General features: G+C 49.6%; 1 protein-coding gene across 1 annotated transcript; it reads left to right on the plus strand.

The window, feature by feature from the left end:
- Positions 1–6,396: 6,396 nt before the first annotated feature.
- Positions 6,397–11,514, plus strand: LOC100064555 (intestinal-type alkaline phosphatase). The gene is made up of 11 exons (XM_001495425.6): positions 6,397–7,916; positions 8,000–8,116; positions 8,231–8,346; positions 8,533–8,707; positions 8,792–8,964; positions 9,211–9,345; positions 9,440–9,512; positions 9,639–9,773; positions 9,854–10,045; positions 10,244–10,360; positions 10,463–11,514. The coding sequence occupies exons 1-11, from the start codon at positions 7,697–7,699 to the stop codon at positions 10,780–10,782; spliced, it is 1,773 nt and encodes a 590-aa protein (XP_001495475.4). The 5' UTR covers positions 6,397–7,696; the 3' UTR covers positions 10,783–11,514.
- The last annotated feature ends 4,246 nt before the right edge of the window (positions 11,515–15,760 follow it).

A 15,760-nucleotide genomic window follows, 5' to 3' on the forward strand; every position in this document is an offset into this window, starting at 1 on the left:
ATCAGTCTCTCCATTAGAGTGCTGTAATTTCTTACCCCGTTCAGTTTTATGATCTGAAAGTTTATGAGGAGCCTGTATTCTAGACTAAGTGTCAGAGTCCTTTCCATGAATCTCTCTGAAGATGAAACATATTTGCAAAAGCATCAGAGTAAAACAATAACTGTCTGTAAATGACAAAAGACTTCATGGCATGCCTAAAGATCTGATTACAAAGCAGTTGACAGGGAAATTTGGTTATTTCTGTAACATATAATGTTTTAAGATAATAACTAGAATTGTGACTTAAAACATTATACCAGGACATATCAGAATTTTAGGAGTTTTATATAACTTTTAGAACAAATATTAATAACATTCACTCACACAATATGACCTAAGAAGGTTTATCATCATTTATTTGACACTTCCCATGTAATTTAGCATACCAAATAAGCCTAATTAGTTTAACATCTTATAGGAAGAGAGGACAAATTCTTTGAGAAGTCCCAGGGACCTACTAGAAATTTTTAAAAGTTACTTTCAAGTCAAAAGAAAGACATTTAGGATTTGAATTTTGGCAAGTTTGTCAAAAATATCAAAAGGTTTGAAAACACTTGGTCAAATAGGATCATAGGTCACCAGGAAACAATGCTTACTTATCCATTTAAAGTGACAACAGAAGAGAGTTAAACAGTTAAAAAAGAAAAACCTCTAGCTCTCTTAATAGAGAGGCCTCAGCTTTTTGAACATAGGAAATTATTTTGACAAAACATAGAATCCTTGCCCTTTAGGTAGACTTACTCAAAGAAAAACCTTTCATAATGTCTTTATCGAGAGCAGACTGAAAGTCCAAGAAAACTATCCTTTTAGGAGAGAGAAAACCAAATTCTAATTTTGCACCATCTTACTTTTGATATTAAAACTCATTTACTTAATTAAATTCATTCCAATCTTAGCCAACTTAACCACACCCAAAACTCTTTTCTCAGGGTTCCTCTTCCACAAACCTTCTATAACTTTCTTTTTTACATTCAGAATTTGTCCTTTCCTCTTTCCCATAACCAGTTTTACTTTAGAACAAATTTACTTTCCTAACAACAACGAAAATCTCCATTTCTCTACTGAAAACATACGTTTTCTCATAGCATAAACATTTTTTTAATGTGGTACAAGACATGTTTACTAACAGACGACCGCATCTTCTGTTTCTCTGTAGTAAGAAGTCAAAGGTGGATAAACCTATATTTAGTAATGTCTAAATTTTTCTCCTATTTGGAAATGATCTTGATATTCAATAAATTTTTATCATTTTACTTAACTTAGCAAAACTCTAAGGTTTCAAGTTACCAAAAGGTTTTGAAATTATATTTAAGTACATATACCATAACACATAATTATTGTTAAAAAGTTGACCCAAAAACCTTTATCTTGCATCTATTTAGTTTACTTGTTCTTTTGTTTGTTTGGGTTTGTTTTTGTTTTGTTTTTTTTGAGGAAGATTAGCCCTGAGCTAACATTTGCTGCCAATCCTCCTCTTTTTGCTGAGCAAGACTGGCCCTGAGCTAACATCCATGCCCATCTTCCTCTACTTTATATGTGGGACACCTACCACAGCATGGCTTGCCAAGCGGTGCCATGTCTGCACCCAGGATCCAAACTGGCAAACCCTGGGCCGCCAAAGCAGAATGTGCACACTTAACCGCTGGGCCGGGCCCTATCTATTTAGTTTACTTGTTCTTAATAATTATGTTTAGATTGCCCACAAAAACATCATGAGGCATTAGACAAAATCAGCTATCATTCTAAGTTATTTTTAGAGCTGCTAAATTTTGTAATAGAGATAACTTGAGCTTATTTGACCTTCAAACCCAGGTAGAATACAGGCTGCATGTCTGTATCACATCCAATGTTGTAACTTTGAGGACATGCCTATTTCAATCAAACCAGCAAACTTAAATAAGCTTTTGTTTACCAAAGATTATTCTTTATCACGTTAACTTGAAAAACATTTGGGTTCATTTCTGTTATATTTCTTTTGAGAGTATACTCAATTTATATAGCACTTATTTATTTTTAAGCTAATTAAGTAGAGCTCACTTATAAACTCATCTTGATAATACCATCTGAAGGTAGAAAACTATCACATATTTATAACATACATATATAGACACACAAAAACATACAGACAGATGCCAACAGAGCTCTTATAGCCCCTGTTTTTACATTTTTCCTTACATTTTTTTGGGCAAGGGTGCTTCCATAGCAATCTGCATATCCAAAAGCTTCTTTCCCCCTTTTTTTTTCCCTTTAGTCTTAGGAATGGGGGGGAGGGGTGGTCTAGATAACAGTTCCTGGAGAGGTTACAAGCTTTTTGAGATAAACAGGGAAGGTCAGTTGCTTATCAAGGACTGACATGCCCATGCAATTACATTGTCCTTAATTTGTTTCTTTCCCTCTGGGTACATAGTTTTATTTTAGCTTAGGGGAGAAAGCCTAGAAAAAAAAAATTCCTATCAGCCTCTGAATATCAGCTTCCAATTTGGCCAAATTTCTTATTATAAGTTACTAAATTCTTTCAAAAATCTTATGTTTCAGCCAGGACAAACAGTAAATATTTCTGGCAGTATTAAACAACTCCATTAATTTTTAATTTTAGTTTCCCCTTGACTGTTTAAGGGAGTAACACAGCAGTTTACCAGAAAATCTCTGAGAGTCTTCTTAACTCTGGGAGGGATCCATACAGCCCCTCCTTCATGGGTAGATATGGGGGTGTCTGTAAAGGCATTAATGGACTTTCGTATAGTCTTTTCTTTTAGATACCTCTTAGATCTTAAATTTTCATTAGATTTTTGCAATGAAATTTTCAATAAGGCTATTTTGGAATTTTGAGGCCTTTGTTTTTAAGTGCACTTCTTAAATAGGTGATCTTATCTCATTGAAACCTTTCTTCCAATAGCCATTGTTATCTCCCTGAGGGCTGGCAGCAGTTTGGTAGGACCCTAGCTACAAATGGAGTTTATCCCCCATTTCTGCCGAGCCATATCTGGGCGCCAGTGGGGGTGCGACCCACATTCCTGTCCACCGTATTTTGGGGGCCCGAACCTGACAGTTACCAAGCCAAGCTCTGAGGACAAGAAACAAGCTTAGTAAGATTTTGATGTTCTGGGGCTGGCCCCGTGGCCGAGTGGTTAAGTTCACGCGCTCCGCTGCAGGCGGCCCAGTGTTTCGTCGGTTCGAATCCTGGGCGTGGACATGGCACTGCTCGTCAGACCACGCTGAGGCAGTGTCCCACATGCCACAACTAGAGGAACCCACAACGAAGAATACACAACTATGTACCGGGGGCTTTGGGGAGAAAAAGGAAAAAAAAAATAAAATAAAATCTTTAAAAAAAAAAAAAAAAGATTTTGATGTTCTCTGTAAATATTTACAGCTTCCGGACCATCATTTTTTAGCAGGTGTGCTGAAAGATAGTGGGCTTGAATCTTTAGAAATTAAAGATCTGGGGCCAGCCTGGTGGGGCAGTGGTTAAGTGTGCATGTTCCGCTTCAACAGCCCGGGGTTCGCCGGTTTGGATTCCCGGTGCAGACATGGCACCGCTTGGCAAGCCATGCTGTGGTAGGTATCCCACATATAAAGTAGAGGAAGACGGGCATGGATGTTAGCTCAGAGCCAGTCTTCCTCAGCAAAAAGGGGAGGATTGGCAGCAGTTAGCTCAGGGCTAATCTTCCTCAAAAAAAATAAATAAAATAAAATAAAAAATAAAAAGAAATTAAAGATCTTATATCTGGTCTTAAACCTGTGGTTCTCAAGTCTAGTGTGCAGAAAAGACAAGTTTTGGAAGCTCAAAAGAACTCCAAATTGACCACTGTAATTTTAAATCATCTTTAGTATTATCAATCCTCTGGGACAAAAATTTACAATAGGAAGGACCGTAGTGCTTGAATATAAACCCAACTGGTGTTCTTGAGGGAGGAACTTCTCAGGACCTTTTAGAAGATGACATTCCCAGGTTAAAGAACGACCAGACAAAGAGACAGAGAGACAAGGAGACACTAGTTGTAAGCCCCAGGTTGTTATCTGTGCTTCTGACTCACTGGGTACAGCTGTTTGGACAAACAATACAAAAAAACAGAATTCAAGGACTCAAGAGATAGGGAATAAACCCTCAGATGGCAATAACCATAGCTGCTCAAACAGGGAAACTCTTCCAGATGGCAGTAGATATGAGCCAGCTTGGCGACAACTGTCTCCTGGTCATTTGACCCAGATTGGGCTATTGCCCCCAGAATCCCAAAGAAAGGCAAAGAGCTCAACCAAAAGGGAGGGAGGTCCAAGCCTGAGAGGACTCATGATTGGAGGAGCTGGTGGTATGTGGAAGAGATGAGCACACAAGGGCGCTCATGTTGGTACCAAACCTGTTTACAGGGGATGCTGGTCCTCGAAGGTGAGATCACTTCAGCTCCTGCTTTCTGACACAGTATGTCAACCTTCAAAAACAGAAACCAGGGACTGGCCCAGTGGTGTCGTGGTTAAGTTCGCCCACTCGGCTTCAGTGGCCCGGGGTTCAGTTTCGGACCTACACACTGCTCATCAAACCATGCTGCGGCAGTCCCTTATATAAAGTAGAGGAGGACTGGCACAGATGTTAGCTCAGCGACAGTCTTCCTCAAGCAAAAAGTGGAAGATTGGCACAAATGGTAGCTCAGGGCCAACCTTCCTCACACACACACACAAAACAGAAACCAGTTTAAGAGGCAAAGTGTTTATTTGGGATCTAAGAATTGCAATTCGGGAAACAGAGATTCAGATCGAAACCCAGATAGTGTCCCACTAGGGAGTAAAAGTCAGGGGCTTTAAAGGCAAAGAAAGGAGGTTATATTGCAAAGAATTTTAATTGGAGTTGGAGGCAAAGAGCTGGTTTTTGGCTAAACATTGATTGACTCTTGGTTCTATCTTCAGAAACTCTACAATCCTCAGTCTTTGTGATCAGGATGTCTGTTCTTTTGCTGACTTCTCAAACAATTGCTTGTAAATAATTGCCGTTTTGGCCCAGGGCAAAGGTTTGGCCCAGTCCAAGGTTCAAGACAGCAAAGCAGTTTCTCTGGGAAGGCAGGTCCGACTCCATCTTTAAACGGCTCCACTATAGTCAATTTTGATGCATTTAAAAAGGGGTGCTGGGAATTCCCTGTACTGAAGACCGATCTTGGAGTAAAGAACCTTTCACCTTCAACCTGGTAAAAAGAATCGATTGATTAAGGGCCTGCCAGGCAATTACTCTGCCCTGACTTTTAGCCAAGAATTTCCCTGCAGAGCCACACAACGCAGGGGTTAGAGGGAGCTGTGCGGGGCTTTGACAGAGGCCAGGACAGATTCCTGGAGGGGACGTGTTTTCCATACAGGGAGGAGGACCCAGGAACACCCTGAGGGGATGGCATGGTGGGGAGTGAGGCTGGGAGGGAAGATGCTGTTGCCCTGGTTTTGGGGACCCAGCAAGTGGCACAGGTGGTGAGGACGCCCCAGCACAGAAAGGGCTACTGAGGCCCGCTGGAGTGCGCAAAGCTGGGAAGAGGAATTTTCTTTGAAAAGAATTTTAAGTTGTAGTCAAAGACTATAAAATTGAGCATCTTAACCATTTTTAAGTGTACAGTTTCCTACAGTAGGGGTAAGTATATTCACATTGTCGTCGGCAGATCTCCAAAACTTTTTCAGCTGGTAAAACCAAAACTCTAAACCCACTCAACAACAGCTCCCCACGTGCCCTCCTCCCCGGCCCCGGCAACCACCGTTCGACTCCCTACTTCTATGCATGTGACCACTTTAGATACCTCACATAGATAGAATCTCGGTGTTTGCGTTTTGGGGACTGGCTTATTTCACTTAGCATCACGTCCTCATGGCTCATCCATGTTGTAGCGTGTGTCAGAATTCCTTCCTTTTTAAGGCTGAATAATATTCCATTGTACAGATGTGCCTCACTTTGTTGATTCATTCGTCTGTGGATGGACAGTTGAATTGCTCGCACCTTATGACTATTGTGAATAATGCTGCTATGAATGTGGGTATGCAAATACCACTTCGAGACCCAGCTTCATTTCCTTTGGGTACATACCCAGAAATGCAATGGCTGGATTAGACGAATGCTTTTGAATCAAGGCAGGGGCTACTGAAACTTCTAAGCTCCTGTCAGGAGCCATAGCTGGGGTTCTGTCTACCTATCCAAGGGACAAACTTACCCCTGGGTTCAATCTACCTGTCCAAGGGAGCAGAGGTCAATCTCATGGGCACTGGGCCCCACCCCTGCCTGCCCCTTGCAGGCGAGCATACTCTCCCCTGAAGAGGATTTTAGGCTGGTTATTTTTAAAACTGCAGATGAGAAGCAGGCTCCGAGGACTGGAATTTTGCTTGCCCTTTTGAGAGACATTTGTGTTTGTGAAGGAAGGGGGGATGACCTTGTAGGGACCTGAAATTGGCCACCCCAGGATGTGTCTCTTTGGCATCGGGACTGTTTGGGCTGATTGCTTTCGATAAACTGGGACAGGGAAGGAGGCTCTGGGGAATGGAACTTGCCCTTGTTGGGACACATTTACATTTGTAAGGTAAATCTCTATCTGTAAAAGGTAGCTCCCTCTCTGTACCAGGAAGAAGAAGAGAGATGACCTTATCTCTAGAAACTCTTAATGGGGAAGGCAAGAACTTAAGTTGGTTGCTGTCTGGCAATCTCATGTAACTGATTTAGGGTGGTGGCTTCTGACCTTTACTTAATCCGATTTGATTCTTGTCTAAAAGTCATGGGATCACCCAACGACCAGACCCCACCTGCACTGATACCATTTTAACTTTTTTTCATGTTCTTTCCTTTATCTTGTAAAGAAATGACTCACATACCCATGCCTTATAAAATTAGCCCTAACCCTCAACTCGGGGCAGCAGCAGGAGCTCTGACTGCCCATGGTTCCTGTCCCCACGCACCAGCTCTGCCTGCCCATGGGCCCTGTCCCCATGCCAGCGGAGGCAGCAGAAGCGGCGGCAGCAGAAGCTCTGACTGCCCATGGGTCCTATCCCCATGCTATTGTATTCTGTAAATAAAAGAGCACTACTGCCAGATCTTAAGAGTCTAAGAAATCTTTCTTTCGACTCCTCGGCTCACCGACCCCGCATCATCCCCCACACAGACACATCCACACACACACACTCTCAAGGCTGGCCCAGCCCAGCCCTCCATCATTGGAGGCACTGACAAGGCCTACCACTCTGTTGTCACCACCAGCCACACTCTTTTCTACAGCACAAAAACCCTGGGCCCAGGTTCTGGGCAGCCACTCCAGCCCAGTGCATGACCCACCTGCCCAGGCCAAGCCTAGTGAGCAGTCATGTGGCTTCAGACCCAGGCCCCTCAGCACCCAGAGTCCAGGCTGGCCACTGCTGGCTCTCAGGAAATACTGAACAACTCAGGTGAGAGACGGAGGGTCGCCCACACTGCGGCAGCAGAGGGTTGGGAGTGGCCCCGTCAGAACTTTGGAAATGCTCCTGACCCAAGGGCATGTGCCCCCAATCCCCACTTTACCCTGGGGAGACAGCTGGGGACTCTGCTGTGAGGGGTGGACCTGCCTTTCTCAGGACCCCTGCCCTGAGGCTCGCTCAGCCACACCCTACCACTTCCCTTCTGCCAGCATAGCTTAAAGTCACAAGGCAGGGGTGGGGTCAGGGTGGCTGCATGGGGCACTGGGAGGGACATGGAGCCTTTTACAGTCAAGGACAAAGTCCTCCCCTGCTTTCAGCCCAGGCAGCTTGTAGTGCAGCTGGTACCCTGGTGTCCCGTGTCTCCCGACTCCCAGCCTCGCTGTCCTCCCGCCATCCCACAGGCATGCAGGGAGCCTGGGTGCTGTTGCTGCTGCTGGGCCTGAGGTTACGGCTCTCCCTTGGGGTCATCCCAGGTAATCAGGCCCTCCCAGCCTCCCCCGAAACTCAGGGTGCTCCCCCGCAAGGCTGACCCAGCCTCCACTGTCTCCTTGGCCAGTTGAGGAGGAGGACCCGGCCTTCTGGAACCGCCAGGCAGCCCAAGCCCTGGACACCGCTAAGAAGCTGCAGCCCATCCAGACGGCCGCCAAGAACCTCATTATCTTCTTGGGGGACGGTGAGTGTGCCAGGCCTGTCCCTCCCAAGTAACCCCCACAACCCGGCCACCCAAGGCAGCTGTGTGGACACAGGTCAGCCTTGGACTCAGGCCTGACACGAGGTGCTCCTTCAGGGATGGGGGTGCCCACGGTGACAGCCACTCGGATACTGAAGGCGCAGATGGATGGCAAGCTGGGACCCGAGACGCCCCTGGCCATGGACCACTTCCCCTACCTGGCTCTGTCCAAGGTAAGGGTCTGGGGCCTCAGGGAGCTTCCCTCTAGAGGGGTGGGTGAGTAGGGAGCCAGGCAGGAGGGAAGGCCCCAGAGGGTTGTGCCCGAGTTAGGGGCTGGGACAGTGAGGATGGGCCCCAGGTCCTGAGGCACGATCCAGGTGTCTGCCCCAGACTGGAGCTGAGGGCATCTCTGTTCCCAGACATACAACGTGGACAGACAAGTGCCGGACAGCGCAGGCACAGCCACGGCCTACCTGTGCGGGGTCAAGGCCAACTACCAGACCATCGGTGTGAGTGCGGCCGCCCGCTATAACCAGTGCAACACGACGCGTGGCAATGAGGTCACCTCCGTGATGAATCGAGCCAAGAAAGCAGGTGGGTTTGGGGCCGGCATATGGGGCAGGGGCCAGGGAAGGCTCAGAGACCTCAGTGGTCCACCCTCACCTCTGCCACCCACAGGGAAGTCAGTGGGGGTGGTGACCACCACCAGGGTACAGCATGCGTCGCCAGCCGGCACCTACGCGCACACGGTGAACCGCAGCTGGTACTCGGACGCTGACATGCCTGCCGAGGCGCTGAAGGAGGGCTGCCAGGACATCGCCACGCAGCTCATCTCCAACATGGACATTGATGTGCGACACATGGCAAGCGGGAGGGGCGGGGCAGAAGGGATGGGCCCACACTGGCCACAGTCGCAGGCAGCCAACAGCTGAGCCCTGAGGCCCAGCAGGGTCTCCGGGGGCTTGTGGACCATTTAGAATGTATAGCAGGGGACAGACCATTCCCACAGACCTGGTTGGGGAGCTAGGGGCTGTCTGAGGAGGGGGCCAAGGCCCGGCCAGGCCCCAAGCCCACCTGCCCTAATCCTCTGGCCCCAGGTGATCCTGGGCGGAGGCCGCAAGTACATGTTTCCCAAGGGGACCCCAGACCCTGAGTATCCGAATGATGCCAGCCAGAACGGAACCAGGGTGGACCAGCGGAACCTGGTGCAGGAGTGGCTGGCCAAGTACCAGGTGATGGGGGCTCGTGGGTGCAGGGGTAGCAGGGACAAGGGCAGGGCTGCAGGTCGTAGGGCCACGGGCTGAGGTCTGGTTCTGCCCCTCCCAGGGTGCCCAGTATGTGTGGAACCGCACGGCGCTCATCCAGGCGTCCCAGGACCCCTCTGTGACACACCTCATGGGTAATGACCCCACCAGCCTGCCCTGGACCCCTGGGTCCTCACATGGCCAAGCCTGCACAGACACGTGGCTGCCATGGACCCTGCCACTCTCCAGCCTGCCCGTCACCCAAATCCCCTTTCCCACAGGCCTCTTTGAGCCAGCGGACATGAAATATGAGGCCCAGCGAGACCTCACCCTGGACCCATCCCTGACGGAGATGACCGAGGCGGCCCTGCGTGTGCTGAGCAGGAACCCCAGTGGCTTCTACCTCTTCGTGGAGGGTGAGTGAGTGGCAGCCCCTCCCTGAGCAGAGGGGGGTAGGCAGGCTGGGCATCACCTACCTCCCACGTGTCCTCCCTAGGGGGCCGCATCGACCATGGTCACCATGCTGGAACCGCTTACCTGGCACTGACCGAGGCCACCATGTTCGATGATGCCATTGACAAAGCCAGCCAACTCACAAGTGAGGAGGACACACTGACCCTTGTCACCGCTGACCACTCTCACGTCTTCTCTTTTGGTGGCTACACACTGCGTGGCAGCTCCATTTTAGGTGGGTCCAGGGAGGGTGACAGTTGCCGTTTGGTAAATTTATGGTAGAAGTTGCTCTGAGCCTCAGTTTCCTCATCTGCCAATGGGGTCATCACAGCAACTGCCTTGTAGGGTTCTTGGCACGAAGTACCTGGTCTTAGCACACAGGGGGCGCTGCACACGCCGTGGTGAGCGCTATCACAGGGCCCCTCTCCCGCAGGGCTGGCCCCCAGCAAGGCCTCCGATGGCAAGGCCTACACCTCCATCCTGTATGGCAATGGCCCAGGCTTCGCACTCAGCCAGGGCTCCCGGCCTGACGTCAACGAGAGCCAGAGCAGTGAGTACAGCGGGTCGGCGGTCTGGGCGGACCACGATGGGAACTCGCGGGAGGGAGGAGGCGGCCCGCCCCGCCCGCGCTGAGCCCCTACCCTCCGTCCAGTGGACCCCGCGTACAAGCAGCAGGCGGCCGTGCCCCTGTCGTCGGAGACCCACGGCGGCGAGGACGTGGCGGTGTTCGCGCGCGGCCCGCAGGCGCACCTGGTGCACGGCGTGCAGGAGCAGACCTTCGTGGCGCACGTCATGGCCTTCGCCGCCTGCCTCGAGCCCTACACGGCCTGCGACCTGTCGCCCCCCGCCACATCCACCGACAGTACAAATCCCGGGCTCACTGATGCTGCGCTCCCCAGGCCGGCTGCTGGCTCACTATCGCTGCAGCTTCTGGTTGGAGCGCTGCTACTGCTGCTGTCCGCCACCCACTGACCACCCCATCCACCCAGGGCCGGGACCCCATTACTAGGACACCTGCTCCCCCAGCCCAGGGTCCCTTCTGAGCAACACCCCCAGAGCACCCACCCCGGGGGCCTACCGCCTGACCTTCACCTCCTGGCTTTAAACGAGGCTCAGCCCATGGCCACTCATTGGCCTGACTGCATGGTGCCCTGGAGGCCGAGGTGGTGACTTTCCTGAGACCTCCCAGCTGCTCTCCACTCCCCGCCCTCAATCTCCGAGGCCCCAGATTTTGTGCTGTGCCATCACCCTGCACCCCAGGAAAGAAGGGGCCTCGGACTCCCAGTCTCCGCCCTGCATATATCAGTGCCCCAGGACCTGGCTGGCACCATCCAGAGGCAGCCTCTGTAGGGCCACCACCCACCCAGACCCCCTGCCACGCTTTTCTTGGCTTAGTCTTCACAGCACCTTGGACCTGAGGGCACGGTGAGGGCACCTTTCCTGTTACTCTGCAACCGGCCCTGTGGGCACATTGCTGGCCCACGAAGCTGCTGGGGCCAAGAGGGCCAGGACGGGTGTCCAGGTCAGGTGTCCAGGACCGGGCAGTTTTCCCTTTGCCTTTCTTGAATTCTCATGGGCAAAATAATGAAATTAACACAAAACGAATTAACAGGAGACAAAACAATTTGTATGCACAGGAGAGTGACCAGAAAGTGGGCAGCTTTTATATCTTTTTACACAAAACAATAAATGTACGATTGGACAGATTTGATTTGGGTGCTGAATCAGTAAGGAATTTAAGCAGAATTTGTGTTTGGAGTTGTCAATTAGCAAAAAAGGGACCCAGGTTGGTTTATACAGACTTTCCTGCCCTGAATCCCCTGGGGCTGGTGATGAGGACATCTCCCTCAGGGTCCAGGTGCAGGGAGGGGATTGATTGATTTCCTGCATTTAAGCGAAAAGGAGGGTCAAAGTGTCCTTGCACAGGCTGCTTTTTAAGACTTTCATTCAAAATTATCAATATGCCATATTTGGGGCTGCCAGCCCTGGGCCCCTACAGGGCTTTGACACAGCACTCAGCTGCCCCTCCTAGGAGCCCAGCGGTACCGCTAAACAGAGGAGACTTGTCCTAAGAAACTCAACTACTGAGGTGGTCACTGCCCCCCACTCCCACTCCAGGCTGGAGATCCGAGGAGCATCAGGAGAAGCTGTGGGGGCAGGGCAGGCAGCCCCAGGGCAGCCCCTGCCCTCTCCCTGAGGGCTTGACAACGCAGAAGGAACAGCCATGCAAGGGCCCTGAGGCAGCAAGCAGCACTGGTGTTGCAGGCCAGCAGCTGGATCAGAGTTGGGCGGGGTGGGGTACAGGAGGTAAAACCTGAGGGATAAGGAGGGACAGGGAGCAGATGGGGGAGGAGCTGGGACGGTTCCAGAGTGTGGAATGTGATCAGAGACTTTGAGCAGGGGCCTGACATGACCTGACTTTTGGAAAATAGCACTCTGACCACTGAGGGGAGAAGAGTCTATTCTGCTTTGATGGAGGGAGGGGGGCAGAGGTGGGAGCTGGGAACCTAGAGTGGTGGTGCAGACCCCCAGCTGCATCCGGGAACATTCTGGAGCCCCCACTCCAACACGGCTACACTTAGTGAGTCTCTCACCCACCCAAAGGGGACGTTTAAAAGGATTCTAGGGAGGGGAAATCAACCATATTTTTTGATAAAGTTTTATAAAATTACAAATTATTTGCACAATTAAAAAGTGCCAGAAGGCACTTTGCTCTCACTAGAAATATTAATATGATTGAGTGTGCTTTCTTTTTTTTTTTTTTACATATGTATATTTGTTTTGGTGGGGAAGATTGTCCCTGAGCTAACATCTGTGCCAGTCTTCCTCTACTTTGTGTGTGGGACACATCCGCAGCATAGCTTCATGAGCTGTGTAGGTCTGCACCCAGGATCCGAACCGGCAAACGCCAACCGCCGAAGCAGAGTGCACAAACTTAACCACGCAGGGCCGGCCCTGGGTGTGCTTTCTTATTTAGTATAGTCTTGACTGAACACTGTGAAACATCACTTTGAAGGCCTGGCTCTCGGGGCCGTTTATTTCATTCTGGATTTCAGTGGCTGTCACAGACCCATGGGAGCCGACGGGAGAAGGCGTCCTTAGCTGGGCTTGATGACCCTTCCTCCTCATTGCTAGCTCCGTCCACCAGTGACGCACAGGCTTTTGTTAAAATCCAGCTACTATAGTTCTGTCTTCCTGTTGCGGTTAGTTGCCCTTCCATCATATGGGAAGCTGCTGCTTGTTCACATTTCATGAAAGGGTTTGAAACCTAAGGAAATGCTACATTTTAAACTCTACAGGTTTTAAAAGCAGATTATTCTGGAATTAGCAGTGATGGTTGCACAACTTTGAATATTCTAAAAGACATTGAATTGCATTGAAAGGATAAATATTATGGTGTGTAAATTATATCTAAATGTTAAAAAACAGTTTGCTTCCAAGTTTTTTTAAATCTGGTTATGAGGGGTTCTGTGGGTCAGACACATTTTTGGCCACAAAATCACCTGTCTGTGGAAATATTGTCAAACATCTGTTTAAACATCTTTACTTAGACGGGGCTGATGCACGGAAAAAGCATTTATCTTTTCAAGCTTTTTACAGAGTGCCTACGAATGATAGCTCTTGTCCCCTTAAGGACTGTCGGCACCTTGGTCTTTACGAAGGAGGGAAGTTGGGAAGAAAGAGGGCAGGAGAACTCAGGGCAGCCCTGAAATCCCTTCTCATAAGATGACTCGTCTGTGTGATCAGGAGAGGTTTCATGCTTCTGCGCAATCTTATTACCAAGTATCAAAAAGTTTCCACTCTATTAGGATATCTTGGTTTTATGGTTAACACCACTGATGGCTCCGACAGCATTTTATGTGCCCTTGAGGCTTCCAGTTCTTTCCTGCAGTGGTTTGACTGGGGATGGGCCAATGAGTGAGCTTTGCAGGTGTTGCTGACACCCAGAGAAATCCCTAAAACATTTTCCACATCTAATACTTGGCTTTTAAGTTGTGCTTACTTATAGGAACAAAAGCAGAACATTGTCAGATGGCCAAACTGCAGAACTGGTCCACACCGGAAAGGTCCAAGTTGGCGATGGGGTGCCGTGTGCAAGGGGAAACTTGTGCAAAAGGTGCTGTGTGCAAGAAGGGAAGATCTGCGCGTGCCCCAGCGCCCCTGCCCCAAGCCGTGCCACGGAGACCCTGCCCCCTTCACATCCCATGAGAACTCTGCTCACCTTCCCTTCCACGAGAAGGTGTTTTAGGCCTCCATTCATTGATCAATGAATAACGTTTCTGCTCTGCTATTCTGAACCCGGTCTCCTTTTATTGGTGTGACCGGCTCTGGGCAAAAGCACCCACTTGGGGGCCACTGATCCCTTAGGGCACAGTAACATTGCTCCATCTGCACCTTTTCCACATCCAGGATCCTTTAAACAAAGTCCCTTCTGAGGAGCTGTTCCATCCATGGGAGCACCTACACTGTTTTCCCCACGTGGAATTGCTTTTATGAAACAAAGCATTTACTGGTGGGAATATATCTTCTCTGCTATATCTTTCCTTTAGAGCCCCTCTCACACACACACAGACAAAGTGGCTTGTGTATTTCACCATTGAAACAGAATCCAGCAAATACCTTAAGCCGAGATGTGCAGGAACATCTGTACTCTAGCCAACTGTCCAGCAAACCTCCCCCACTGGGCACTCGCTCCAACACTTCCTTCCAGTCCACGGCGCTGCTTTCTCTACGTCTCCCAACAGTATTTGCTGACAAAGAAATGCCTCTCTCGGTTTGTCGACAGATGATTCTATTCATTGTTTCTGCCATTTTTACTGCAGCAGAAAGAAGAAGTGTTTGCCTGGTGGTAGGTGTGTTTCTCTTATGCAATCATGCGAGAAACTTTAAGAGAGCTTTCCAAATATTTATTGTTGCTTAGGGAAATAGCAAAAGTGCTGGGTTGAACAGCATATAACTTAAGCATCGCTGGGAAAAAATGGCAGGGTTTTGTCTCCTGTTTTGATAGCTGAGTTTTTAGATGCCTTGTTAACCGTGAGGATTTCCCGCTGTTACTGACTGATGGGGTAGGGGTACTTCACACACATTTTTTTTTTTTTTATATTTGAGACTAACTTCTTGTCAAGTCTGTCCCATGGGTGACAACGAGCACAGATCAGGACTGAGCGTCAGAGCCGCCACTTCGGTGGTTCCTCACCTGGGTGTGGCTTATTGGTATTATTTGCAGTTTCTTTACAGGAATCTTTTGTAAGCCACTTGATCCTTTTGGAGAATTACTTTGTTTAAAACTAGATCCTATAATCTGTGAATCCCCTTAGCCAGACACACTAAGCTCTAACACGTCACAATCCACTGGAAGTGGGGGAATGGGGCGGGGGCTGCGTCAACCCCTTGCCTGGGGCACCACATTCTCCTCCCCCAGGTGGGTGGGTGCCAGCTGAGGGGGTGAAGGCAGCAGCATGGAGCTAGATTTTAAATAGAAACAGTGGTGGTTCCCCTCTTATAGTGCCCCTGCCTGCCCCTGGAGGGCGCCCCAGGTCCAGCTGCAGCCAGACCCGGAGCCCCCTGCTCATGGAGCCCCTGGAGCGAGTGTCCCTGCACCAAGCCCGGCAGGCTCAGGAGGCTGACACAGGGAACATCATGATGGGTAAAAACAGGCAGCGGCCTCTGGGGACCACAAGATGCCAGACGTGTCCTCGTCCTGACCTCGGGGCTGACGTTACCGTCTGATGCCATCAGCCCCCCTGGTTCCAGAAACAGCTCTCCCCACCTGGTCAGCCTCTGTGTGACAGGTGTTTGCCCCTTCCCCGATGCCTCCCACATCCCTGCCTCCCAGTGGATGGAGCCTCCAGAAGCCTGTGGGAAGCTGGGCAGGGGTATAAATTGCACCCCCTGATCTGAGGGGCCCAGGGCCTGCTTACTGCAATAAACAGAGCTTCTGCGTGTGCTC

The sequence above is a fragment of the Equus caballus genome, chromosome 6 (genome assembly GCF_041296265.1).
Source record: "Equus caballus isolate H_3958 breed thoroughbred chromosome 6, TB-T2T, whole genome shotgun sequence".
Classification (NCBI taxonomy): Eukaryota; Metazoa; Chordata; class Mammalia; order Perissodactyla; family Equidae; genus Equus; species Equus caballus.